The sequence below is a fragment of the Molossus molossus genome, unplaced genomic scaffold (genome assembly GCF_014108415.1).
Source record: "Molossus molossus isolate mMolMol1 unplaced genomic scaffold, mMolMol1.p scaffold_m16_p_8, whole genome shotgun sequence".
NCBI lineage: Eukaryota > Metazoa > Chordata > Mammalia > Chiroptera > Molossidae > Molossus > Molossus molossus.
The window spans coordinates 103,028,844-103,056,649 of record NW_023425402.1 but is presented as its reverse complement, the minus strand read 5'-3'; the positions used below and the strand labels follow the sequence as shown (position 1 = coordinate 103,056,649).

Genomic DNA, 27,806 nt, shown 5'->3' with positions numbered 1-27,806 from the left:
AGTTCCCAACTTCTCACATTCCCTACTTCTTACTCTTAAATCTGTCCATTCTTTTACCCAGTTCTCCAGACTTAACTGAAGTCTGCATCATCTTTGCTGGAATTACTAGATGATTCCTTCAGTTTCACACACACACCTGCTTCATAGGTAACATAAGCATGATATTCTGGGGAGGTTTTTGGCATTTTGGGGGGGGGGTTCTTTTGCCACTTTTTAATCTAACAAAAATGAATGTTTAACTGTATTCATATAGATGAGACCAGGGTTTCTCCACCTCATCACTGTTGACATTCTGGTCCAGATAATTCTTTGTTGCCGGGGCTCTCCTGTGCATGGTTGGGTATTCAACAGCAGTCCTGGCCTCTGCCCACTAGATTCCTGTTCCAGTTCCCCAGATGTGACAACCAAAACTTTCTGCAGGCATTGCCAGATGTCCACCCCCAGCTGGCCACCACGCCCCGGCACATCTGTGTATTGTCTTGAGTCCTCACAACTGCTCTGAATTGGTACTGAAAAGAGTCGGACCAGTCAAAAGGAATGCACACTTTAAACAACCATTTAAACTTGTTTCAGCGATTTTGTTTCTAATCCATTTATGAAATAGCACCTTTTCATTTTAGCTATTCCATTAATAGCTGATGACATTGTTGAAGAAGAGAATGATGATCTACCGAGTAACAGGCATAAAATATTTTAGTCTCTAATTCTTTATGAACAAATGAAAAGTATTTGCTCACATAGAAGGTGTCCTTCCCATTCCTGAATGATTAATATACAAAGAAATGCTTTCTCCCCATTGACCTATATTGTGAGCAGTGACTAAGCTTGAATTAACAAAGTATTAGAAACAACCCTGTGCAGTGTTCTTTTGTACATTAAAGAATCCAGTTTTTATTTTCTTGTTAAAATATTTGAAATACACAAGATAATTTAACTTATATTTTTAGAAGAAAATTGCTCACACATCCATGAATTCACTGAAGCAGCCCCTTATAAGAGACAACAGTGGTTGTGTTAATGTGGATCACACTGGAGAATAAATGACAACTTAAAAGTAACTTTATCATCCAGACACTAATTGGTGAGAGAGTAAAGGAGATGGACTAAATCCAAATTGTTGTGAATGACTTAACTGTAGAAGCCTCTGGCCAGCAGCAGACGAGGGCCCTTCGGGAGCCTGTTCAAACAGACGTACTGTCGTCGCTTAGCTGTACTTGGTTCTTTAAAAGTCCTGGAGGTTTGAGTTTGGTCTGGTCTGGTTTGGCTTTGCTGTGGTGGCCTTTACCAGTGTCTTCCCCTTAGTTCTGCCTCGTCTTTGAATGTCACCTTGTGGGCTCTCACAAATATATGTAGATATTCTTCCAAAATGAAAAAAGGGATGGAGTTCCCAGTAGGTGGGGAGTTGGGGTGGCTGGTTGGGCAATGTCTGAGAGGTGACAGTGCTTCGGTCCCTAAGGTGCTGTCGCGCTGTGGGGCTAGGTCACCACACAGGCAGCAAACGCAGAGTCACACCCTGGCAAGGTGCTTCTCACACTTGGCAATTGAACTGCTTTATAAAACCCAGTCAAATACCAATTCAGAAAATGTATCAACAGGTATCTTAAAGAGGAAAAATTTTAAAAAGCCATTAATTAATTGTCTTATTATTATCATCAGAGCCTCTTCCAATTATAAACCTTTAGATAAAACATGAAAACAGGGATGGAAGAATAATCTTAAAACAGATATAATTGTACACGAGAGTTTGTTGGCATTTTAAATGACCTTGCCATTTTTAAAATATTTAAAATCTTTGTAAAGAAAGTTAAGCATAATTCTGGGGGCGGGTGTGTGTGTGTGTGTGTGTGTGTGTGTGTGTGTGTGTGTGTTTTATTTAGAATAAAGACAAAAACCCCACCAGGCACCTAAAAGTCCGATGTGTGTTACAGGGTGATTCACACATAGTCCTTCAGGTGGTAAGCTGACCTGCCCTTTGGCTTTGTGGTGCGGGGGTGCTGCTGCGGGGGTGGGGAGAGCCACGCCTCTGGGTCCTTTTTCATGCAAGAAGTGCAGAAAATGATGCCAGCGATCAGCAGCAGCATGGCCGCAATGAATCCGATGTAGACGGCTCCTCCGGGCTCGTGTTTGTGGCTTTCCGGCACTGCCAGATCCAGAAAGTCTGCGATGATCTCCTTCGTGTACCACACTGTCGGTATTAGACCCGAGATCCCTGCAGACATGAGGCAGAGGCCTCCAGCAAAGGAAGCGTGACTCTTGGTTTCTCTGTCCCCTCCTAAGCGAATGCATTGCATCCCCACTGTGGAAGTGCAGATCCCCAAAGCAGACAGGACACAGGCCAGGACCATGGTGGCCCGAGCAGCCTGCACGTGCGTGGGGAGGGACAGGACGGAGTACTTGAGGGTGCAGCTGAACATGCCGGTGCTGTAGCACGTGCAGTCCATCCACAGCCCTTGCAGCTGGATGATGGACATGATGATGTTGGAGCCCGAGTCCATGCTCACCTTCCAGTTGGGCAGCACGGTGGCCGCCAGCACCCCAGAGACCCCACAGAAGGCCAGGATGAAAGCAAGGAGCTGGAGGCCTGTCGAGGCCATGATGTTATCATCAGCTTTGTCTGCCTAGAAAATCCTGGTGCTTAATTATGATGGCTCTTGGTCAAGGTTGAAGCTGTTTCTGTGCAGTGGAGAACCTAGTGACAAAGGCTGCGGAAAGAAGACAACATCAGGATTGAGGGCAAGAAAGAATCAATAGAAAGGCGTTTGTATGTAGTGGGAGCCGAACGCGTATGCCCCGCAGTGGGTGTGGACGCTGCTTCCCAGGGCAAAGCTCACGCCTTCGGAGGCTCGGTGCTCCTGGGTGACCAGGGTGGCTGCTGCTGGCTGCGTGGCAGAAAGGGAGGGGCTGTCCACCTCGTTCTGTCTTAAAGTTCAGCTGTGCTGCAGTTGCCTGCAAAGTGGGCATGCCCCTTGTTAGGGGAGGTCGGCACACCGGGTTCCAGCTATGAGATCTGGTGAAGAATTCCAGTACATTATAGGTTTGTAAACTTGCTTTGTTTTTACTTCAAATACTGAAACCCACCCTTTAAAATTATATATTAATACCTTTTAGAAAAGTTTTAAGTATTCAAAAAATGTTTTTTAAACAAGTATCTATTGAGCACCTACCATGTACCGTGACCCAGGTGAGCTGTTTAAGGAGCAGAGGAAAGTAGTAGGAAGAAGTCAGTTGCCTGCATGATTATCCCTGATTTATAGTTAATAAACACTTACAAAATCCTTACCTAGGGTGGCTCTTCTTTCACTTCAGGTACAGGGTACTGAAAACCGGAACAGGTAAGCTAGCAACCGGAACAATCAAGCCACTGTCCCTCCCTGCGAGAATGAACTCCCTTCTCCTTGGGACCAGGATTCTTTCCTGACCCAAATGCAGCAGTCTGCCGCAGAACCGGTTATTCCGCACAGTTCCGAAGTAGGATGCCGAAAATAATTTGACACTCCTTTTTTAAAGAGGGAAAAGTTAGCACTTACTTTGTGGCTTGACTGTGTTTTGATCTGGCAGGACTTACTGCCCTCTTTGAGAAATGTAATGGTTTCTGAAATACAGCAATACTGGCTGTATTTTTGTGTGTTTCGGAAGTAAGTGTGGGACGATGTGTTCTATCGTGATTCGTGTATATTTGACAGAAGGCAGTCTGGTTCAGATATTGGCTTTCCAGAACCTCTCTGTGCCTCAGTATTCTCTTCTGCAAAACGGGAGGATTAGAGTACCTGTATCATGGAGTTAAATATGTCAGTGTAGTTTTAAGGGCTTAGAATAGTATCTACCCCCATAGAAAGTACTCAATAAATTATAATTGACATTAGTATTTTTATTTATTTTCTATATATGACAAATAAATGTCATATAATATTTATATCATATAAAAACTTCTTTTTCCTCTTCCTTCCTTAGGCTAATTTAATTCACTAGCATAGAAACTGAAAGAAACTGTAGGCATAATCTTGTACATCATTATTTTTTCAGATTAGCCTATTTAGGTGGTAAGTCACCCAAGGCCACACTCAGCAGCAGATCGTCAGTATCCACGTTGTCTCCGCCTCTCCCCACCTCCCTCCAGCCTGTACCTTGTTCCCATTGGCCCAGTATTTCTGGAAGTGCCCCCCTGGTTGCTTCCTGTGGGCAGCCAGGAACCGCTGCATCGAAGGCACGGAGCACCACTGACTGTCCGCTCCGCTCCCTTCCCCACCAAAATTGTTTAAAAAAAGACTGCAGAGGTTATCAGCTGGGCAAATGGCTTAACTAAGGAGACTCACCAAGGTAGATGCCTGGCTTTTGTGAAATGTCTAATGCTTAATGTAGGCATGCATAAGCAACACTAATGCATGTCTAGAGTAAAAAGTATGAACCTTTCCATAGGTCTGCCATTGATTCTCCAAGAATGTAAACCCTGGGCTGATTCCCTGTGCTCTGTTTTGTTCATAGTCTTACGCTGTGAAATTTACAATTTTAGGAGAGGCTTCCCCTAAGATTTTGAATTCTTAGGAATCAGACTTTTACTGTAAGGACCGGAGTGCCTAGGGTTGCCTGCCTCCGTACAGTTTATTTGTTTACACATTGAGACCAAACTGGAGCACAAGTTAACGTATCTAGAGAAAAATGATAGCTGTTTTCAGATTTGGCTTAGAGCCCCAGCCCGCTCCCTAAATTACTCCCTGCCCTGACTGTTTTCAGGTGAGGGTGACTGCCAGTGACCGTCCCGGGAGCATCTCGTTCCTGTCTTTATTTTTACTTTGGTTGAGTAACCTTTATGTGTGGATCAGTCTGTGCTCAGCTTCCCAATTATAACCCTTTTTTTTCCTCATTAGCAATACATTTGATGAACTCATGTAATTCAGGCTCGCAGACAGCTTGCTCATCTTCATTAACAAGTACTGGCAGTGACGAATGACAGACGCCCAGACCAGCGAGAACAGTACGACAGTGCCCCGGGCGCCCACAGCGCTTGCTTACTGGTGATACTGGACTTTGAATACGTACTCCTGCCTAGAGGACTTACGCAGAAGGAATTCGCTCTCCGAATAGCAGGACGCTAATCTGTTTCTCTTGTAACCATGCACCGGCGTCTCAGCTATAGCTGTGAAATCTTGTCTTCCTCCCCGGCCGCGAGGGTGATAGTGTGTGGCCTGCCTGCTCAGATCTCTGTCGGTAGAGAATAAAGGCGAACTTTGTTCCGATGGTGGTGGCGGTAGAGAAACACTGTGCCTGCAAGCAAAGGGCTGTAAGGAGAGAACTCTGCCGGTTCCACACATTGTGTGCAGAACAGAACCTGGGAGTGCTCAGCCTGTGAACTGTCTGCCGACAGAAAGTCTGGAGTGGGTGTCATTAAAGAGTAAAGTCAGTTTTTCAGACAAGATTTATTTATACCAAGACTAATATTTAAGAACAGATTGACAACTTAAATTCAAACTAAATGGTACTTCAAGAGCTCTGTTTAGGTCTCTAAGCTTACAGAAGCTTCCCATTTTCCATACCTTTTTCGTGGCCTTCAGTGTCTTAATTCCCTTCAGTCAGTTGTCTTTGAACGAACCCCAGGGAGGTTTGATGGAGAGACTCCCCTTGCTCCAGGCTTGATTTCCAGCTTCTGAATATTAGTGATAAAGCTCCAGCAAGCTCACTTGCAAATAGCAAATAAAGAGCAACATAGAAATCTGAGAGGGGAAAACTGCTGATGTTGCTGAAAGATAAATACCAGGTTCTCCATCTCATTTTTTGAGCTGTGGGAGAATTAAGAAAGAAGAGGCGGGGAAGGGAGGGAGCTGCTGTTCCAGCAGGATCTGTCGAAACCTGAAAGCTAAAGACGCTTTGTGTCTCTGCACAGAGGGGGAACTGCTTGGGTGCTCACAGAAAGGCTTTCGTTTCTTCTAATACTATGTTTTAGTCTATAGTTATAATTTATTTTTGAATTTTTGTCTATGTTGGAAGATATAGTTTATGATTTGATGTCCCCAATTATATTAAAGAATATGGTCTGAAATATTTTTAACCAGACTATGTTTTGCAAATGATAGCTGAGATTATTCTTTTATTTTGGTGCTTGTGATTTGTCTGAAATCAAGAGTCACAAAGTTGGTAACTTACAAAATAAACACTCAGAAGACAGTTTTAAATGTATATCTGTGTATATATACTAAGTAAAAGAAAGCCCAGCAACAGCTGTTGACTAGAATGTTGATCAGTAAACCTACAAGAATTTGGCCAGGGGGTGGGGTAGGAGGGGTGGGGGGAGTTGTTCTGAATTTTCTTTTTTTATTCCTTCCACTGAGAAAGGTTTCTGGAGTGGAATTTAATATTATAACTTCTGAAAACTGTTACAAAGAAACTGCCTCCAAATGATGTGATGGACAGTGGACTCGACATTGAGGTTCTCAGTCGTGGGCAATGGTCCAGACATATTTCACCTCCATCTATTTTGGGTTCTCATTTTTTTATTCCTCAGTAATTTTAATTCCACAAGCTATAAATTTATAGCCACTATATAGAAAGGGAGTAATGTTATGATTGGATTTTTTAAAAATGTTAAACTGATGATAGCCATGTTATATGTTAGCCATTTTTTTAAAGCAATGAATAATAAAGCACATGTTTCACCTATCTGGATTTTTCTAGAATTTTTTTGTTTGCTGTTTTTTTTGTTGGTTTGTTGGTTTTAATCTTTTCTAAGTCTGGCATTTAGCAAGGTATTAGAAATCTAATGCCTGTGGATTTGCTTTTCAGCCATAGTATTCTAATTTTGTTATATAAATTTCTTTTATTTCTTGGAAGTATATAAACAGTTCTTTGTGTAGATACTGGGTGAGGTAGAGCTGAATTCCAGGTGCTAACAGGAAGGCATGTTGCTGCTGCTGCATCAGAAGCAGTGCCCCGCCCCCCCTAGAGTCCTGGCTAGTGTGGCACCTTGCCAGGGTTGGTGCAGACTCACGGGTGCTGAGGCTGACAGATGGCACGGAGGGACCACCCTGCTCTCGTCTCTGACCTCCAGCATAATGCAGCCAGCAGAGGAAACACGGCTTGGTCATACTTTAACGTACCTTACTATTTTTAAAACATTTTTTTATTCTTCTGTCTTGATACTTATCCAATATGTACTGCTTGTTTTAAAATGGTAAACTTCTGAAATGCAAAGAACTTTTATTAACTAGAGACCCTTAATCAGGCAGAATTTCTTATATAAAAAAAGGATCTGGCAAATAGAGGTATATAGAGAAATAGTTCATTGACATCATTGTTTCCAAAGTGGACAGAATTAAAGAGAATGAAATCTTTTAAGTCCAGCGACTTCTCTAGATGAATCTTGTCTTAGTGCATCTTTTCCCCGGTTTGTGTCTCCTCCCCGGCCCACTCCACGTTGTATGTCCAGAGCCGGCGTGATGTCGCTGGTGGACATCTCAGACCTCTCATGGCCCGGCCCGAGCTCCTGCCCTTCCCACACCAGCTCCCCCACCAGGTCCCTTCGTGGCAAACTCATCCATCCTTGTGGCACATGGACCTCAAAAACTACCCTTGATTCTGTACCCAACATCCGGTCAACCAACACGTCGTCATTTCTAAACGTCAGACTGCATCAAGAATCGTGCCACCTCCCAGCACCTCTCCCGGGGGAAGACCTCGGGATATAAACTTCTCAAGGGCGAGGGTTTCTGTCCGTCTCGTTTGTTGCTGTTTCTCCTGGGCCTGGCTTGTAGTCGGAGTATAAGTGAAAGAATTCAGAAACTGATTTTGAGTATATAAATAACATTTTATTAAACTACATAACCTTTGCATGAATACAAGTATAATGTTTTCCTTTCCAAATGATATGAATTTTAAGTGATTTTTGCAACTCTCTAGTTTTATAATCTTTAAAAAATTTTTTTTTCTTTATTGATTTTAGAGAGAGAGATAGAAACATCGATTGGCCACCTCCTGCATGCCCCCCACTGGGATCGGGCCCACAACCTGGGCATGCGCCCTGACCGGGAATCAAACCAGCGACCTCTTGGTGCCTGGGTCGATGCTCACCCACTGAGCCACACCGACCAGGCTACTTCTATAATTTCGATGTAATAATAATATCTACCATTTATAAGCAGCTTCCTATCTGCTGGCTACTGTTTGTGGCACCATGTTCTCCAATCCTCAAGGCAAGCCTTGAGATAACAGGAATCCTCACTTCATGTAGGAGAACGCGATGCCCCAGAGAAGTTAGTAACAGGTGAGGCTGCAGGAGGAGGAAGCAGCGGAGGGGGAGACAGGCCCAGATATTGTGGACTTAAAGGCCTTCCCCACTCACAGCACTGACCCACCTGCCTTGGGACGGCATGTGTCTCCGTCTCCTCGTGGAGAGTTGCTTGGTTCTGGGGAGTCTGGGTGAAGCCGGGGAACACATTCCATGCCGCTCTGCAGCTTTAAGTGTAAAACGCACTTCTCACCCGGGCAGGGCGGCCAGAGCAGCTGCCAGTGACTCAGCAGTCCGTCTGTTTTCTTCTCTAAAATGTTTTCATTCGTCTGTTTTTAAGAAAAAAATTACATGTGGTTACCTTAGTGTTTGTTTCTCTTCATGATGATAATCTGGATGTTCAGAAAAGCTTTTCTTTGCTTTCTGACAGAATCTGTAATCTAACTGAATATTTGAGAAATGATAGCAATACCATACCTTTGTATGAGGCGGTTCCCCAGACCTCGGCTTGCACCCCTGCCTGCCCTGAGCTTCATCTAGCTTTAGACAAGCCCTGAGCCCCGTTCTGGTCCCGTGGCTCTGATTTCATTCGTCTGGGACGATGCCCACTTAATTCCTATCAAAATTTGAGTTCAGATTTTAAGAAACAATGAGGTCTTTTTGTGTGGTGATTTTTTTAAATTGATTTTAGAACAAAGGAGGAAGAGAAAGAAACATCAACCAGTTGCCTCCCAAATGCACCCCAACGGGACATTGAACCCACAACCTGGGTATGTGCCCCGACCAGGAATCAAATCTGCCACCTCGTGGTGCATGGGACAACGCCCAACCGAGCCACACTGGCCATGGCAACAAGGTCTTTTTGTAATTGCTTTCTGTTCAACCTTGAAAATAATGAAAGTTCAGAATAAGATAAAATAGTTTTCTGTTCCAATCCCACAAATTTAAAGTGATTGACTTAATCTTAAAATAATGTTTCTCTTCTGACCCAGTCTTAAGAAATTAACAGTACCAGCTATCAACACCATAGTCCATTGTTTTCCTCCATTTTTATGGTCATTTTAGTTTTAATATAATGTTTTCTATCAGTGTGAAGACTTTCTTAACTTTTAAAATCTACAGTTGGTAGATTGATTGATAAAAGTGAAAATGAAGATGATATCCTTGGGTTTATGATGTACTCAGGTGCCTAACAAGACCATCCTACCTTCTGATGACTTCAGCAGTAAGTCGGGTACAGGTTTCTGCTTATACATTGTACTCCATTTGCTCTATTATCAATTACCTTATTTGTACAATGTTTTGTTACTCCTGTTTGTCTTCGTGAGAAAGGATCTTGAGGGCTTGCTTTCTGTCTTTATCCCATTATTTTGGAATATAAGACTATCTTTGGATTGGCAGATCAACCTAATCTCATAAATAATATAAATATGTATTTGTTGTGGCCTTACCGTTGCATTTTCTTTGCACGTTATTTTGAAGAGCAGAACTTTTTTAAAACAACACAGTCATTTATTGGCAGTGTCTGAGGTTGTGGGCTGAATGCATCTAGTCTAGTTTGGCTCCGGCTCTCAGTCACTGCCCCTCCTCCCCTTCCTTTCCCATGACTCTCCCTCGTTACCCAGCCGGCTCCTGCCTCCTGGGTCCAGCCCACTGCAGGGGCCTGGCTGCTGCCTGTGGACTTCGTGATCTTGCCAAATTAGAGAGCTCGCACCAGCTTTAACCGGTTCTCTTGTTTATTTTTGTGTCGTTGGTGAGGACAGCGAGGCCCCCAGACCTCCATGAGCTAAACTAGTAAACTCACCCTGTGAAAGACGAGATCCGGTAGCTACGGATCCCCCTTTAAAAAGACAGACTGGCCCAGCCCGTGTGGCTCAGTGGATTGAGCATCGTCCCATGGACTGAGAGGTCCCAGTTGATTCCCAGTCGGGGCACATGCCTGGGTTTTGGGCTCGATCCCCAGTAGGGGGCGTGCAGGAGGCAGCCAGTCGATGTTTCTCTCTCCCATCGGTGTGCTTATCTCTCTCTCCCTTCCTCTCTCTCTAAAAAATGAATAAAAACATTTAAATAAATAAATAAAAATAAAAAGATAGCCTGTCATCCAAGTCAGAAACAGGAAGAGCAGGACAGCATGAACACTTTTAAGGAAGAACTACTTGAGCAAAAGGAGAGCAGGTCAGGGTGCAGCCAGCACACCCAGGACCTCGTGCCGACGAGCAGTCAGGCCCCAGGTCGCCAGCGACCGTCACAGCACCAGCCAGCGTTTGCATCCATTCCGTGATCTTAGTTTCTGCAGCAAGGGGATGTACTGACCAGGCAACGTATGTATAGTGTCCAGTCTGTTTGGCAGTTTTAAGTTAATATATTTGACTTGTTTTGAATTAATATATTTATATGCATGTTTGTTTATCAGCCTTAATAATAGTGATAATAGTATTTTTATAGCAATAGCGTTTATTGAGTGCCCTGTGAGTCTGCTTAGGTGGTCATCCCTAGTTGCTGATTCATTCTGAGAAGTCAGAGTTTCTTGTCACCTGCGAAACCAGCAGCTAGGCCTTGACCCCATTGTGCTGGAAACACACACACACACACACTCACACACACACACAGCCCACAGGGCAGCCCCCAGGCTGCTGGGCACCTCTTGCCACACCCACAACTGCAGCAGGAGCAGGGCACCTCCAGAGGTGCTGTTTCACCAACACCGAAGTCACGGTTTGTGGGAAGGTCATGGTTTTAGGTAGGCCTTGTCCCACCATCCAGAAACTGCGGGTTAAATAGAACAGAAAATCCTAAACCAATGTTAGTTCTTGTCTCTCTTGCATCTTGTGTAGAATTAAGTGTTCCCTTCCCTGAAACTGTTTCCTTTCCTGAGACCAAGAGCCCTTGACTCATCTTGTTGTTGTCACTGGCAGACATGATTCAGGTGCACACATACATTTGCTCCTCCGTAGTTACACGTGAGGAGCTCCCCTCCAGCCCCTGCGCTCGCCCCGGGCATCTCCTCGGCTCTTCTCGCCATCTCCCCGCCGTTCTCTTACACGCCTGTGCTGCTAGAAGGAACACTCCAGGACTGTAAAATCTGTGCGTTTCTTATGATTCCGAGCAGGAAAAAAAAGAGAGGAGAGCCATTTAAAGGCCTATAGGAGGAACAAAAGGCTGGGGTGGACCGTCAGTGGAAGTTGGTATTGTTACGTAACAAACACAAGCTGTGCACTTCAAAGACGATAAGTAGGTACTAACAGTGTTGGATACATTGGTGTGGAATACCTGGAATTATTTTCAGGTGTTTGAGTTTTTCGTGTGTACAGCTGGAATTCTGTTCTTACATTGGGCTTGAGACAAGAATTGCAGGTAGAATGATTATAGGAAATTTGATCTACATTCATATTTGTGCATATTTTGTTTTCCTACACAGTGCATATTCATAACATTATAGGCATTAATGACTTGCTACTCTGTACTTGTCTGGGGAAGTTGTAACTGCGGGGTCTGTGATGTCCTACTGGAGACTGTCATTAGCTTGGAGTGGTACCTAAAGATTAAGCAGTGGAGGAGGAACCGAGTGTTCCCTAATGTGTCACCTTACTCTGTCATTTCTCCTGACACTGCGCATGACTCTCCCAAGCCCCTGCCCCCTTGCTCCATCAGGTGGTCCCAGCGCCTCAGAACCAGGAGACCCTTTGCATTCCAGTCTCCACGAGTCTGTGACAGAACCACGCGGACTGTGAACCAGTGTCGTATTGTTCTTGAGTTCTCATTGTCATTCCCTGTAATCACTCCTTTTTCTCTTCGTTCCTTCTGACATCTCCAAGTTACGGTTTTATCTCAGCTGGTTTAATGATAGCTGACTTTCTAATCACTTTTCCTCTCCTCTGGCTTGTCCTTGAACGACTTGCAGGCCATAGGAGGTGTTGAAGACCTTAGATAATGGCCAATACTGTTTCGTGTGGCAGTTATTTAGCTCTTTGATGTATTGTGATAATCTCAAAGTTAGGAACCAGGTCATACGTTCTTCCGTAGTCCCCATACCATGTGGATTTGAGATCTGAGTGGACAATATCTAAGCTGTGAGATTTAATAGCTTCTTACGCCAGGTCTCTTACAAATCCTCAGTCTTCCCTGAGCTCATGATCAGTCATGTCCTGGGCACCTGGCCGGGGAAACGGAACATCTGCCTCCAGCCTGTTGTAGCCAAGGCTGCCGATGCTGAGAACATGGCCTCAGATCGAAGCAGCACTGACGTGCTAGTGGATTTGAGAGGCGCATGGTTGAATTCGTTATAAATCTTTAACTTGAAATTTTAGTAAGTAGTCTTGATGTATTGATAGACAAAGTTTAGAAAAAGGCTGGCAACATTAAACAGGAATTTCTAAGTGCGTTTCTTACCTGTGAATTATGAACAGACTTCTTTTTTGTAATCCAACCCTTTAATAGATTTAAACACCAGAAAGAAAAAAAATGGTTGTAATTTTAAGTAAGCTTTCAATTATAAGTAAAAAGCATTTTTTATCTGTTACCATAGTTACCAAGTTGCTTTCCTGTGGTTTCAGAGAAAATGGGCTCCAGCATTCAGAGCACTTCTGAGAAGCGCTGTGGGGGCAGGGCAGAGAAGAGGGTGGTGAGGGTGGAGGGGGTGATGGTGAGGGTGGAGGGGGTGATGGTGAGGGTGGAGGGGGGTGATGGTGAGGGTGGCGGGGGTGATGGTGAGGGTGGCGGGGGTGATGGTGAGGGTGGCGGGGTGATGGTGAGGGTGGCGGGGGTGATGGTGAGGGTGCCGGGGGGTGATGGTGAGGATGGTGGGGGGGTGATGGTGAGGGTGGCGGGGGTGATGGTGGGGGTGGCGGGGGTGATGGTGGGGGTGGGGGGTGGAGAGTTCCCAGAGGAGCAGACATGTCACTGGAAGAGCCCTTTTCACAGTGAGTTTTACAGGGTCCCCCACTAAGTGTAACTGCATTTGGTTATGAGGGGACGTCTTTCTTTAGCTGCAGTATACTGTTCGCCGCCTGGGCACCCAAGTGCAAACTGGAGGCATCTACCGGTACCGCTGCCGCTCACGTGGCTGCGGCCAGGCTTGCACAGGTCTTTGCACGAGGCAGGTGCTCGGCCTGTCCTGTGTTTGCAGACCCTGCTGGGTCTCAAGGGCACGAAGTCAGGCAGACAAAGTGAGGCCAGGTTTTCAGTCCAGGGAAGCTGGGGGTGGTGGTGTCTGACTGGAAGGAGAATGCCTCTGTCCCTGTATTTGTGTTTTTGGTTTTCACGTATCTGAACATTAGGGTTTGAGAGTCTGTGGGTGTAGGGTTTGGTAGAGCTGAAGTGTATCACATGTTTTGCTCAGAGTCTTTTCCCTGGAGCCTGGCAGGCGTGGGCTGACACCTGGGGACGGGAGGAATTCCTCTCCGAACCGAGCCCAGGTGATGAGGAAGCATTGGCTGGCAAGAACGGGGGAGCCGAATGGGCGGTAGGGACTGGGGTGCAGGAATGACACACAGAGTTACAGAGCGATGCGGTGGGGTGAAGTCTGGGGTATAGCCAGGGTGGGGACCGTCCGGCCCAAATGAGGCCCGCAAAATCCACACAGCCTCACCAAATTAGCTGACCAAATGTCGGAGGCTGATTTTTAAGTTGATAATGTTGTATGGCCCTTGAATGATGTTATAAATATCCAAATGGCCCTTGGCAGAAAAAAGGTTTCCCACCCTGGTCTAGAACCTTCCTGGACCTTTGGGTTCACTTCTGTGCCCCGAGGAGCAGGAGGCAGGAGTTGAGGAGCAGGGTCTGCCCCCCCAGCCTTGTGGTGTGCTTTGACACCCCCCCCCCCCCCCCCCCCCCCGTCCCCAGGCATAGATGCTCTGCTTCCCCGCCGCGGGAATGCGCCGCGGGTAGCGCTCCTGTCTGCTTAAACCTGAGGTCCCCTCCGCGGTGCTCCCTTCTGTCCCTGTTGCCTCTGTCGTGACCCCAGACCTCTCCGAGACCCAGGACGCTGTTCTGTGCTGTTTTCCTGAAGGTCTAAGAGTCCTGGCCTTTCCCCCGAGCACTTGGCTTCCTGTAGGACGCTCTTGTTGCTAAACTTGGTGAAACTGAGTAACGTGGAAAACAATGAAAACTTAACAGAAACATGTAATATTGTCTTCAGATAGTCCCTGAGAAGTGCAGTAACTGCTATTCCACCAAAGGGGCGTGATCCTCACTCAAATAGTCTGCAGGCTGGTGGGCACCGAGGGAGCGTGCTCAGTGTGGGAAGACCCCCTGGCAGTTTTCAGTCTCCTGCCCAGAACCATCCCTGCCAGCTACGCCGTCCCAACCATCAGACTTCTGGTTAGAGCAGACAGGTGCACTCTGCTTATCGACAACAGCCGGGGACAGGGCCAGTGGCTGTGCCGGGCCGGGTCCGCCTGGCGGGTCAGCTCGCCGTGAGGCCGCTCAGACCGCTTGGGACCCGCCACTGGCTCCCCCAGGAGCCGTCCCCACCGCCTGGTGCTGGGTGCGTCTCCAGTCATTTTCCTTTACTCTTCTGTCCAAAGAGTCTCATGTCATACAAGTATTTGTCCTCCACCCTAAAAACCAAAACAAAACAGAGTCCCCCATCCTCACATAATGCAGGCCAATATTAAAGAGTTTTGTAGCTACAAGATTCCTAGAAATAAGTCCTCCTAAGACAGCGGTTCTCAGCCTGTGGGTTGCAACCCCTTTGGGGGTCAAACGACCCTTTCACAGGGGTCACCTAAGACCATCAGAAAACACACATTTCCGATGGTCTTAGGCACCGAGACGCCGCTCCTCCATCCGTCTGCAGGCGGGCCCGCCCACGTACAGCATGAGGAGCTGTATTAAAGGGTCGGGCATTAGGAAGGCTGAGAACCATGAAAAGTCCTATAGAATTTAAAAAATAAGTTCAAAGAACTTGTATGTATATATGCATAACCAGTGGACATAGACAACAGTGTGGGGAAAGGCAGGAGGGGGGCGGGAGTGGGGAGAGGGGTCAGTGGGGGGAAAAGGAGGAACATCTGTAATACATTCAACAATAAAGATAAGTTTAAAAAAAATAAAAAATAGAACCTTTCCAAAAGCAGTGGTACAGCCCACACTTCATACATTGCTGTACTTTCTCAGCCTTTGTAGAGTCTGTGATGTTCGAAGTAGCAAGTTTAACAGTTCCTTAGAGATAATGCTTCTGTGAATTAGGAACAGACTCTCCGTTTCCTCGATCAGTGTCTGCCAGGCATGTGTGTGTGACTCACATTTCTCCCCTTATACCGTCAATATTTTTCCTTTGTTATTTTGAATATATCCTTGTGAATCAGCATGAGTCCGTTTTTAGAATAAGTCAGGCTATAACTCCCTTATCAGATATGCCTGAAAAGTTTTATTTTCTGACAATGAAAGAATCTCGACATCTGGTAGCAGCTTAACACTGAAGCAGTAACATTTTTGGTGGTTTCCTTTTTTTATTTGGATCCTGCCTCTGCCTCCTGGGGCATTTAAAGTTGCTACCAGAAAGTTGTGTGGCTTTGCAGACGACGCCTATGAACTCGTCCAGCTGATTAATCTGTGTCTGTACCCAGAGTAAGTGGTGTTGTAATCGATTCCCTTTCTGGGGAGTTGAATGCTAAGTGGTCCGTGGGGGCCCATCCGCCTTCCCTCTGTGAATTGAAGCCCAGTCTTATAGTCAGAACTGCTGCTGCAGCTCATGTTTTACTCATTCAAAGCTAAATAAAATACTCTAATGTTGTCTATCTGCCTACTGACTGTCATGATTATTTGGCTTAAAGGCCATTGCAAAACTGCATTTTAAAAATAAGTAATCATCAAGCACAGGTCTAGCGGATGTCATCACAGAACCATGTAACCCACCGTGATTCTGAGTCAGCTCAAAGCAAATGGAGCATCCTCCACGCCTACAGAAGATGAAGCTGACGTCTGTGAGGCTGATTCACGAAACCCTTCCTCCTGTGTTGTGCAAAGATGCGTTGTTTAGCTGTCACACGTGCAGCAGTGATGTGTGTTTGCTTCCATGAAGGTGGACGTGGGCGTGGTGCACTTCACGCCCCTGACGCAGCCCAGGATACAGCAGCCCTTCGAGCTGGTGGAGAAGGTCGTCCAGAACGCGTTTCAGTTCCGAAGGAAATACTGCCATCGAGGACTTGGGTAGGAAGCTTTCTCTTCCTTTCAGCAGCACTCACCGTGAAATCCTCAGTCACTGTTTTAAAGTTAAGAGCTTTGTTTTTGTAACTCTTAAGCTCTCTATAAATATGACTCTCAGCTCAGACCCTGTGATGTGCCGGCCTCCACTGCCCCTGAGGGAAGCAGACACCTCCATTCACCCTCAGATGCCAGTTGCAGGAGTGGTTTGGTTGTTTAAATACAATTGGCGTACAATGTTGTATTAGTTTGAGGTGTCCAACACAATGGCTCGACATGTATGTGCCTTACAACGTGATCACCACACTGGGTGTGATAGCCATCTGTTACCATGCGGTTACTGCTGTGATTGGTCAGACTTGCTGTGCTGCACACTGCCTCCGGGTGGCTCGTTCACCTTATATCTGGAGCTTTCCACCTCTTACTCTCCTCCACTTTCTTACCCTCCGCACCACCTTCCCCTCTGGCAGCCACCCTTTATTCATCTGCGCCTTTTTACTTGTTTTGTTTGTTCGTTTGTTTTGTTAGATTCCACATATAAGTAAGATCATGGTATTTGTCTTTCTCTGACTTATTTCACTTAGCGTAATACCCTCTCGGTCCCTTCATGCTGTAGCAGATGGTAAGATTTCATTCTTTTTTATGGCTGAGGAATATTCCAGTGTGTGTGTGTGTGTGTGTGTGTGTGTGTATCTGTGTGTGCTGTCTTCTTTATCTGTTCAGCTATCAATGGACACCTGAGTTGTTTCCAAATCTTGGCTATTGTAAATAATGCTGAAATGAACATGGGGGTGCATATATCTTTTCAAATTAGTATTTTTGTTTTATTCAGCGAATTACCCAGAAGTAGAATTGCTTGGTTGAACAGCAGTTTTCTTTTTATATTTTTGAAGAACTTCCATAATGTTTTCCATACTGGCTGCACCAACTGACAGTCCTACCAACAGTGTGCAGGGGTTCCCTTTTCTGTGTATCCTCACCAATACTTGTTGTTTGTTGACTTTTTTTTCTTAATTTTCACCCCAGGGTATTTTTCTGTTTATCTTCAGATAGAGTGGGAGGGAGGGAGAGAGAGAGAAACATTGACATGAGAGGGACACGTCGACTGGTTACCTCCTGCATGACCCCGACTAGGGCTGGGGATAAACTGCAACCAAGGTACATGCCCTTGATTGGAATCGAACCTGTGACTTTTTGGTCTGTGGGTGGACATTCTAACCGCTGAGGCCAGGGTGTTGACTTTTGATAATAGCAATTCTGTCAGTTATGAAATGATATCTCATTGTTATTTTTATTTGCATTTCCCTAATGACTAGTGATATCGAGCATCTTTTCATATGTCTGTTGGCTATCTGTATGTCTTCTTGGGAGAAATGTCTATTCAGCTCCTCTGCCCTTTTTTTAATCAGATTGTTTTCTAGTTATTATTTGTATGAGTTCCTTATGTATTTTGGGTATTACCCCTTATTAGATGTATCGTTGGTGAATATGTTCTCCCATTCAGTAGGTTGTCTTTTCCTTTGGTTGGTAGTTTCCTTCACTGTGCAGAAGCTTTCTAGTTTGATATAGTCCCATTTGGTTTTGTTTCCCTTGTCTGAGAAGACACAACCAAAAATATATTGCTAATGCCCTGGCTGGTTTGGCTCAGCAGTGACAGCATCTGCCCGTGGACCGAAGGGTGGCAGGTTTGATTGCCGGTCAAGGGCATGTACCTGGGTTGCAGGTTCCATCCCTGGCCCTGGTTGTGTGGGAGGCAACCAATTAATGTGTCTCTCTCACATTGATGTTTCTCCCTCTCTCTCCCTCCCTCCCTTCCACTCGATCTATAAAAAAAATCAGTGGAAAAATATTCTCAGGTGAGGATTAACAACAACAACTATATATATGTGTATGTATGTATACGTATATGTGTGTGTATATATGTATATACATATACATATATATGTGTATACACACACACACACACACACACACACACACAGCTAAGACCAAGGTCAAAGAGTTTACTGCCTACATTTTCTTTTGAGGGTTTTATGGTTTCAGGTTTTACATTTAAGTCTTTAATCCATTTTATTTTATTTTTGTATATGGTGTAAAAAAGTGATGTGTTTTTCTTTTTGCATGAATCTGTCCAATTTTTCCAACACCACTTATTGAAGAGACTGTCATTTCCCCATTATATATTCTTGCTTTTTTTGTTGTGGATTAATTGACCATATGGCAAGGGTTCATTTCTGGGCTCTCTTTTTTGTTCTGTTGATCTTTGTGTCTGTTTTTTGTGCCAGCATCATATTGTTTTGATTATTATAGTTTTGTTGCATAGTCTGAAATCAGGCAGCATGATGCCTCTATCTTTGTTCTTCATTTTCAAGATTGCTTCATTCTCAAAATTTGGCTATTCATGGTCTTTTGCAATTCCATTTAATTTTAGAATTATTTGTTCTATTTCTGAGAAGAATGCAGTTAGTAGTTTGATAGGGGTCGCACTGAATATGTCGATTGCTTTGTGTAGTATGGTCATTTTAACAATATTAATCCATCTAATCAACGAGCACTGTATATTGTTCCATTTATTTATCTTCAGTTTCTTTCTTCAGTGTCTTATAGTTGTAAGAGTACAGGTCTTTCACCTCCTTGGTTAAATTCTGAGTTATTTTGTTCTTTTTTATGCAGTTGTAAATGGGTCTGTTCACTTCTTGTAATTTCTTGTTATTGGTGTATAGAAACATGAACGGATACCTGTTTATTAATTTTGTATTCTGCAACTTTACCGAATTCATTTCTTAGTTCCAGTAGTTTTATGCTGGAGAGTTTTTAGGGTTTTCTATTTAGAGGGTGTCCCAAAAAAATGTGTACACAACTTTGAATAATTATAAATCCAGTGTTTATTAAAATACATTTCATTTTCAAAATGTAATAAAATCTACAGACACCCTGTATACATTTTTTGGGGGGAGGGGACACCCTGTATAGTGGCATGTCATATGCAAATAGTTTTACTTCTTCCATTCCAATTTTGGAAGCCTTTTATTATTTTTTCTTGTCCAATTGCTATGGCTAGGACTTTTAACTATACTGAATTAAAGTGTTGAGAGTGAGTATTCATATCTTGTTTCTAATCTTAGAGGAAACTCTTTTAGCTTTCCACTATTAAGGATGATGTTAGCTGTGGGTTTGTCATATGTAGCCTTTATTATGTTGAGGTGTATTCACTTTATTCCCAATTTGTTGATTTTTTTTTTTTATCATAAATGGATTCTAAATGATAGCTTTGCTGAGTAGAGTAATCTTGGTTTAGGTCCTTGCTTTTCATCACTTTGAATATTTTGTGCCAATTTCTTCTGGCCTACATAGTTTCGGTTGAGAAATCAGCTGACTCTTATGGCAGCTCCCTTGTAGGTAACTAACTGCGTTTAAGATTCTCTCTTTATCTTTAAACTTTGGCATTTTAATTAAGATGTGTCTTGGTATGGGCCTCTTTGTGTTCGTCTTGTTTGGGGCTCTGTGCTTCCTGACTTATATGTCTATTTCCTTCACCAAATTAGGGAAATTTTCTATCATTATTTTTTCAAATAGGTTTTCAAGTTCTTGCTCTCTTCTTCTGGCACCCCCATAATGTGAATGTTGGTACATTTGAGGTTGTCCCAAAGGCTCTTTACACTAGCCTTTTTTTTTTTTTTTTTTGTCTTTTTACTGTTCTGATTAGGTGTTTTTTGCTACCTTATATTCCAAATCACTGTTTTGATTCTCTGTTTCATCTACTGTACTGTTAATTCCATATGATGTATTCTTCATTTCCATTGTATTCTTTATTTCTGAGTGGATTTTTTATGCTTTCTATCTCCAAATTTATGTTTCCTATCTTTTTGTTGAAGTCTTCACTAAGTTCATCTACTTTTCCCTTACATTCATTGAGCATCCTTATATAACCAGTGTTTTGAACTCTGCATCTGGTAGATTGCTTGTCCCCATTTTGCTTAGTTCTTTATCTGGAGTTTTGCTCTGTTATTTCATTTGGGACATGTTTCTTTGTTTCCTTATTTTGGCTGCCTCCCTGCATTTGTTTCTATGTATTAGGAAGAGCTGCTACATCTCCCAGTCTTGGTAGAGTGGCCTTATGTAGTAGGTGTCCTTCAGGGCCCAGTGGCACAGCCTCCCAGATCACCCAAGCTGAGCACTGCAGATGTGACCACCCCCCTTGTGGGCTGTGTGAACCCTCCTATTGTAGTTGAGCCTGGATTGCCGTTGACATGTCAGTGGGACATATTTACCCCTAGGCCAATGGGCTGTGAGGATTGGATGCAACTACAATGGAGGAGCTGTTGTGCAGGGGCTGACCCCAAGGAGCTGGACTCACATCAGCGGGGCTATGGTGCCTGCTGAGTCCACCCCTTGAGTGTGTTGCTTGTAGTTGAGTGGTCTGAAGCTATTCACTGGTTGCCTCCCAAGAGGTGCAAACCAAGATCAGATGCTGCTGTGCCCTGCCTGGGGCTACCCAGCATGAGCTACAGGGCAATCTGCAGGTTGCTGCTATTTGTGCAGGGCTCGAGGTTCTGGGAGAGGCCAGACTGAGAACTGAAGCCAGCTGCTGCTAGTGCTGGTGGGCCTGGGGCCCCTTAGTAAAAGGTACTGGCACACTGGCCCCAGATGCTACTTGTTTGGGGTTTATTGTAAATCTTTGAGAGATTTTAGGCAAGCCCACAAAATGAGCGAAGACAGGGCATTTGTATGGAAAAGAACCTGAAAACAGTTTCAGTAGACCAGCAAGTTGGGTGGGATGGAGTCTTAGGGACTCGGCTGGGCAACTTCCATTTCCTTAGCCAGGTTGATGGAGAGTCAGATATGGTGCCCGCCTTTTGTCTCAGGGGTGGGGGTGGGAGGCTCAGCAGAGGAACAATGGCCTCTGTCAGCACTTCTGTCTGGGAGAAAGCAGCCCCTCCAACCCTTGCCCCAAAGCCAGATCATTCATTTCCTTCTCATATGTCTCTGGCACCTTCTGGTATGTCTCTGCTGCCCCAGTCCTGAATCTCAGAACAAGTGATTTCAAGTAAGTACATTGCTGCCCTTTAAGAGAAATACCTGGGATTCCAGCAGCCCTTTCTCTCACTCAGCCACAGCACCTACTGGCTTTCACAGCAGTTATGGGGACTTCTCTTCCTGGCACTAGGATCCTGGGCTGGGGGACCTGGTTTGGGACTGGGAACCCTTTCTCTTGGGGCGGCGGGGCCTCCATAGCTGAGATATCCCTCCTGATTTTAAACCACCACCAGCCTATTCAGGCACTCTGCCCCTCCTACCATTGTCAACATGGCTTTTCTAAAAAATTTTTTATATCCCTAATTATAGAACTTCTGTTCAGCTAGATTTCAGGGGGTTGTGAATTATGGTTATTCAGTAGTTTAGTTGTAATTTTGATGTGGGCATGGGAGGATGCAGGGATGCCAGCATCTTGACCGAGAGCTGTATAGTATTCTTTATGATCCTTTATGATCCATAGGGTAGGCTATAACTACTTTTTCACTTATTTTGTTTCGTGTTCTGTTTTTCTTGATGAGTCTAGCTAAAGGTTTATCAATTTTCTTTAAAAAAAAAAACAGCTTTTAGTTTCATTGCTTTATTTCTATTGTTTTATTGGTCTAGATTTCATTTCTTTCTAACCTGATCTTTATAATTTTATTCCTTCTACTTAATTTGGAATGAAGATTGTTCTTCTTTTCTAGTTCCTTTAAGTGTAAAAAATTAGACTTTTGGGGATTTTTTGTTTGTTTCTTAAGGTAGACCTGTATTGCTATGAATTTCTCTCTTAGAACTGCTTTTGCTGCATCTCATACATTTTGGGAAGTTGTTTACATTGCCTGTTTGATTTCCTCTTTGACTCATTGGTAGTTTCCTAGCATGTTGTTTAATCGCATGTTTTTCCAATTTTCTTCTTGCAGTTGATTCTAGTTTTACACCATTGTGGGCTGAAAAGATGCTTGATAGTATTTCGGTTGTCTTGATTTCTTGAGGCTGGTTTTGTGTCCTAATATGTAATCTGTTCTGGAGAATGTTTCTGCTTTCTAACCCCTCACACAGTTCCACCCTAACCCCCTCCCTGGCGTGTGAACTGTCCCTTCAGCACATAGGGTGCGGCTGCATCCTGACCGTCACAGCCACAAAACTCAGTCTTGAGGGTTTAACACAACTGATGTTACATCCTCAACCTGCCGTTGTTGACCTGGATTAGTCGTTTCCCTGCTTTACCAGTCGTTGCTTCCCTAGCAGACACTTAAGCTGCAGTTAGTGGCCGGGATGCTACAGCGACCATGTCTGGGAGGGGCAGCCCCAGCCAGGAGGCTGTACTTGGCGAGTAGAACCCAAGCTGGCTTTCAGCTCTCACTTACCCTTCACCCAGGGTGTGACCCGTACACTGTACAGACCAGCCCTGATTCATGGGGAGAAAAACACCACAAAGTATATCCTGCTTTTGAAAATTCTACAATTGGCCTGAGCTAGTGTTTCCAAGCAGCACCCTAGCTCAGTGATGGGCCCCATTCATTATACATATGGACCAGGTAGTGTGCCCAGCTGACCTGTGGGTGTCCCTCAGTCACACCACAGATTGGCCCCAGACGGTAGAAGCCGATTAGACCCTCCTAGCCATGTCACCGAGCTCGCAGATCTCGGTCTGCTCCCCGAGTGAGATTGGGGAACAGGCAGTTCCTGGCCGAGAGCACCATCAGCTGTAAGAAACACTCCGCCTCCACTGGCCCTTTAAGACTAGCTCTGTAGAGCCTCAGACCTGAGAGAAGAAAGTAAAAGCCAGGTGAAGCTTTACAGTGGCTCAGTGTTGGTTTTGCTATTCATTTAAAACAATGATCTCGGATGAAATATAAAATATATACCTTAAAACAACTTTAAAGATGCTTCAAGATATCTTAAAGAGGGGACATAACTGTTTGCGTTTTCACATCAACTGTTTTCTAACTTTGCCAAGAAAGGTCATTCTTATGGGATGAAGAGTTCCTAAAGCTACGGTCAAATGAGAATCAAAAGTGATGCTAGATCACACCAGAATAGACAACTTTCGTATTAAACATTGAGGCAGCTGACACATTTCTCTCTAAGAATGCAGCTGAACAGATGTTTCTTTAAACTTACCTTAAAGACGCAGGTATTGACTGAGCTTTGGAAAACATTTCCCATGGAACACCTTGCAGGTCAGACTAGCTCTGCCTTGGGTGGTCGTCCCTGCTCCGGGTGGTCGAACTGACGCCCGGCGGGGAGCCCTGCAGGACGCCACCCAGGCTTTCGGCCTCCTCTCTTCTCAGGTTGTCAGGACCACATCATTTTCAAATGAGGGTAGGAGGAAGCATCATGTTTGCATAATTTCTAAAGTAAATTTCTGATTTTTTTTTTTTCTTCTTAGAATGTTATTCCCTGAAGCTCAGCGCCTAGAACGCACCGGGAAGCTGCTGGAGGGGGCGGACGTGGACCCTACGCTGCGCCCCACGCAGCTCTCCGTCTCCCACTTTCGGAGCCTCTGTGACATGTACCGGAAAATGTGTGACGAAGACCCACACCTCTTTGCTTATAATTTCAGAGAGGAACTCAAGAAAAATAAATGTGGAAATCAGGAGAAAGAGGGTGACAGGGAGAGTTACGGACTGTAGCTGCCACGCTGGGCTCGCAGCCGGGCGTGGATGTCCAAGGCTGAGCTTGTCGTGTGCACTTGACGTGTACAGAATGACAAAGAGGCCAGTTACCAGACGGGACTGTTTCCTCGTTTACTGTACAGCTTGGTAGAGAAAATAAATATGATCAAGTTACAGTACAAGCTCTCTTTTAATATATATGCATAGATATGGCATGTTCGGTATAAACAGCATCTATTACAACCTTACAAAAGTGAAATATCTGCACATTGTGCCCCTAACCACATTAAAATAACTTAAATATGCTTTAAATAAAGCAGAAACAGCCAGCTCAAAGAAAATGCCCAGAGGATTGAACAAAATGACCTTTTTTAAAAGCTATTAATCACAACTTTCCCACCTTACTTTTTCCACATAAATTAAAATAATTAGACTGCCGTTTTAAGGGTCCTAAGTCATTTTGATACCTGCTCAAAAGGGATATAAACGAAGTAATTTACAGATTCTGACCAGTTTAATCTAGGTTTCTGATCCACAATAAATTAAAATAACTTAAATCTTTACAACTATTTTGTGGGAAAACGTCTACTGCTCAAAACCTAACACTGGCTAGTTTTTCTGCAGTTCCCACGGGCCGGTCTCCGGCGGAGGGGCGGTGACTGCGGCCGCGTCGGACGTCCTAGGACTGCCCCAGGCGCCCCGCCCCGTAGCAGCAGTCCTCGCTGACCGCCGCCGCCAGGCTCTGGACGCGGAACTCGCGCTCGAGGACCGAGTTGAGGTCGAGGCTGGCACTTTCCGACTGCGTGTCCAGGGACTGGTGGCGTGTCTGTGCCCTGAGCAGGGTCCCCCGGTCCCTTTTGGTGCTGTTGGCTTTTCGTTTGATGGCACAGAAGTGCCCCCGGACCAGCTTGGGCTGCTCCCCCGGTGGCTGGCCATCCTCATCAGGCTGCTGCTCAGCGGGGTGAGCGTCCGGGTCCTCGGAGATCCTCAGTCTCTGGAACTGGATCTCGATGTCTTTGGTGGGGCTGCCCTGCGGCAAGGTCTGATGGGGGTCCTCATCCTCGTCGCTCAGGATGTCGCTCTCTTTGATGAGACCGTCCGAGAAGTCGGGCAGGCCTGTGTGCGGGTGTTTCAGGGAGCCCTGCCCGCCCCCGGCGGGGTGGCAGCCGCTGCTCTGGGTGCTGCTGCTCAGGCTGCAGTCGTCGGAGTCCAGGGAGCTGCCCCGGCCAGGCTCGCCCGGCCACTCGCTGCTGCGGGGGCTCTTGAGCACTTTCAAGGACCGGGTCGAAGCTGCAGGGAGAGAACCGCATCCCCGTGACACAGAGTTCTGCACTGTACCTTCTAGGATTTAACGTTGGGGGTTTTGGTATTTTTAGATGACCTGTTATCAGAGCTCAGTTATTTAGATAGAAAAATAAGCTATAAGGGCTAGGATTCTTATTTTTGCCAATGGGTAAATTGAAAAGTTAGTTATAAAATCTATGTTCCCTTTCTTCACTAACTTACTTTGTACCTTGATAACCAAGATGACACCGTGTCTCTCTGCCTGTCTTCTCACCTTATTTATTCCCCCTGTTCCTGAATTTAAAGGAGAAAAATGCTCTTTCTCTCCCATGGAACGGTCTCTGTGGAATTGCTGACCAGCGCTCGGGGACGGGATGTGGTAACTGTGTGTGTGTGTGATTCACTGCGCGTGCTAGAAGGTGGAAAGACCCGCTCTGTGTGTCTGCAGACAGTAGCATAGTTTGATGGCCAGGCTGGTTCGGGCAAGGGACAAGCAACAGAAAATATACAGTAAATTTCAAGAGGTCACACTGTGACCGAGGAGACATACATACATTTTTAAGAGTAAAAACAAGATCAAAGATAAAAACAAAATAGATACAACAGGAAGAAGATTCTAAAACGTAAGTGGACACGTTTGAAACAGGCAGAAAGTGGAAGAACCGTGCTTTGGAAGTCTCCCTGCCGAGGGAGGAGGAGGAGGAGGAGGACCGACTTCCCAGATGCCGCCCTTCTGAGCCCGGGAGCACCGGGAGCCACCCGGACCCCTGGGCAGCGGTGAAGAAACAGGTGCGACGGTCAGGGTCTCGGGAGCGCTCCGCCCACCCCGGTAATGCACAGCGCGGTGACTCACCCCGGGGGGGAGCATGTCTGTTCAGAGCAGCTCGGGCTCGTGAGTGCGCACGAGGCTGGCAAGTTCTCACCTAATTTGGCTGAAACGGGAACACGGTTCTTCAGGGGCACCAGGCGCTCCTTGCACGCTTTCTCCAAGGGGAGTTCGCTCTTGATGTGCCGTCTGAAGTTCTCCCGCAGAATAGATCGGATCACCTTGACGATGCTGGTTTTGCTTTCACTGTCGCTGTGGGCGGGCAGGGAGAGCACCAGTGTCCCGTCAGCCAGCTGCCAGCCCGTCCCCTCCCTGGTGCGGCAGGTTGCTGCGCCCAAGACAGACCGGCAGTGCTCCCGCCGTGTGCTCGGTCCCCCCTCCCCCACTCAGGACAGACCGGCAGTGCTCCCGCCGTGTGCTCGGTCCCCCCTCCCCCACTCAGGACAGACCGGCAGTGCTCCCGCCGTGTGCCCGGTCCCCTCCCCCACTCAGGACAGACCAGCAGTGCTCCCCCGTGTGCCCGGTCCCCTCCCCCACTCAGGACAGACCGGCAGTGCTCCCCCGTGTGCCCGGTCCCCTCCCCCACTCAGGACAGACCGGCAGTGCTCCCCCGTGTGCCCGGTCCCCTCCCCCACTCAGGACAGACCGGCAGTGCTCCCCCGTGTGCCCGGTCCCCTCCCCCACTCAGGACAGACCGGCAGTGCTCCCGCCGTGTGCCCGGTCCCCTCCCCCACTCAGGACAGACCGGCAGCGTTCCCCCCGTGTGCCCGGTCCCCTCCCCCACTCAGGACAGACCGGCAGCGCTCCCCCATGTGCCCGGTCCCCTCCCCACTCAGGACAGACCGGCAGCGCTCCCGCCGTGTGCTCGGTCCCCTCCCCCACTCAGGACAGAGTGGCACCCACCTGTGTGCTCGGTCCCCTCCCCCACTCAGGACAGACTGGCACCCACCTGTGTGCTCGGTCCCCTCCCCACTCAGGACAGACTGGCACCCACCTGTGTGCTCGGTCCCCTCCCCTACTCAGGACAGACCGGCAGTGCTCCCGCCGTGTGCTTAGTCCCCTCCTCCACTCAGGACAGACTGGCACCCACCTGTGTGCTCATTCCCCCCCAACTCAGGACAGACCGGCACCCACCTGTGTGCTCGGTCCCCCCACTTACAAAGGAGTGAGAACTGCCCGCCCTGGAGCACTGGGGTGTGGGTATGTTTCGAATCAGCTCATTCCCTACTAGAGCTACAGCTGCCGTGGGGGGTGCTCCCAAAGTGACCACAGTGCAGGGGGCCCACGAGGAGGCCTTGTGAGGAGCACAGGGCCCCGCACTCCCACCTGCAGCACAGCTGGAAGATGGTTTCCGGCCGCCCCTCTGTCTCTGACTTCGTGTGGATCAGCTCCCAGATGGAACTGTTTTCTGTCCCTGAGGAAAAGGCGAGAGAACAACAGTCTGGGTGAGAACATGTGTCAAGTCCAAAACTCATCACGCGGTCGCTTCTTCGAACGTCCCGTGCCCGCAACCCCGATTCCCGTCCTGTGGTCATTCTGCGTGCGACTTGCCAGGCGCTTACTAAAGGTTCAACGCTTTGTCATTGCTTCGTACATCTCCTGCCTACCTCTGGACTCTGCGGAAGAGGTTAAGTGGGCCCTGGTTTTCAGCCCCATTCCTTGGCAGGAAGTGCTCAGGTGCTCGAGATGGACGAAGGAGCCC

General features: G+C 46.4%; 3 protein-coding genes across 3 annotated transcripts in view; 1 reads left to right on the top strand and 2 right to left on the bottom strand.

Moving 5' to 3' along the window:
* Positions 1–24,150, top strand: part of TFB1M (transcription factor B1, mitochondrial) — a 56,058-nt gene extending 31,908 nt beyond the window's left edge. Inside the window, exons 6-7 of the mRNA XM_036248613.1 lie at positions 16,239–16,366; positions 23,769–24,150. Coding sequence (XP_036104506.1) covers positions 16,239–16,366; positions 23,769–24,012 — 372 coding nt within the window. The 3' untranslated portion in view covers positions 24,013–24,150. The remainder of the gene's footprint in view (positions 1–16,238; positions 16,367–23,768) is intronic.
* CLDN20 (claudin 20) lies at positions 1,935–2,594 on the bottom strand. Its single transcript, XM_036248614.1, has one exon. It carries the CDS (start codon positions 2,592–2,594, stop codon positions 1,935–1,937), a length of 660 nt encoding a protein of 219 aa, XP_036104507.1.
* Positions 24,151–24,673: 523 nt separating the features above from the next.
* TIAM2 (TIAM Rac1 associated GEF 2) overlaps positions 24,674–27,806 on the bottom strand; it is a 28,293-nt gene continuing 25,160 nt past the window's right edge. Inside the window, exons 11-13 of the mRNA XM_036247784.1 lie at positions 27,431–27,518; positions 26,202–26,356; positions 24,674–25,284 (exon numbers count right to left, since the gene is read on the bottom strand). Coding sequence (XP_036103677.1) covers positions 24,674–25,284; positions 26,202–26,356; positions 27,431–27,518 — 854 coding nt within the window. The remainder of the gene's footprint in view (positions 25,285–26,201; positions 26,357–27,430; positions 27,519–27,806) is intronic.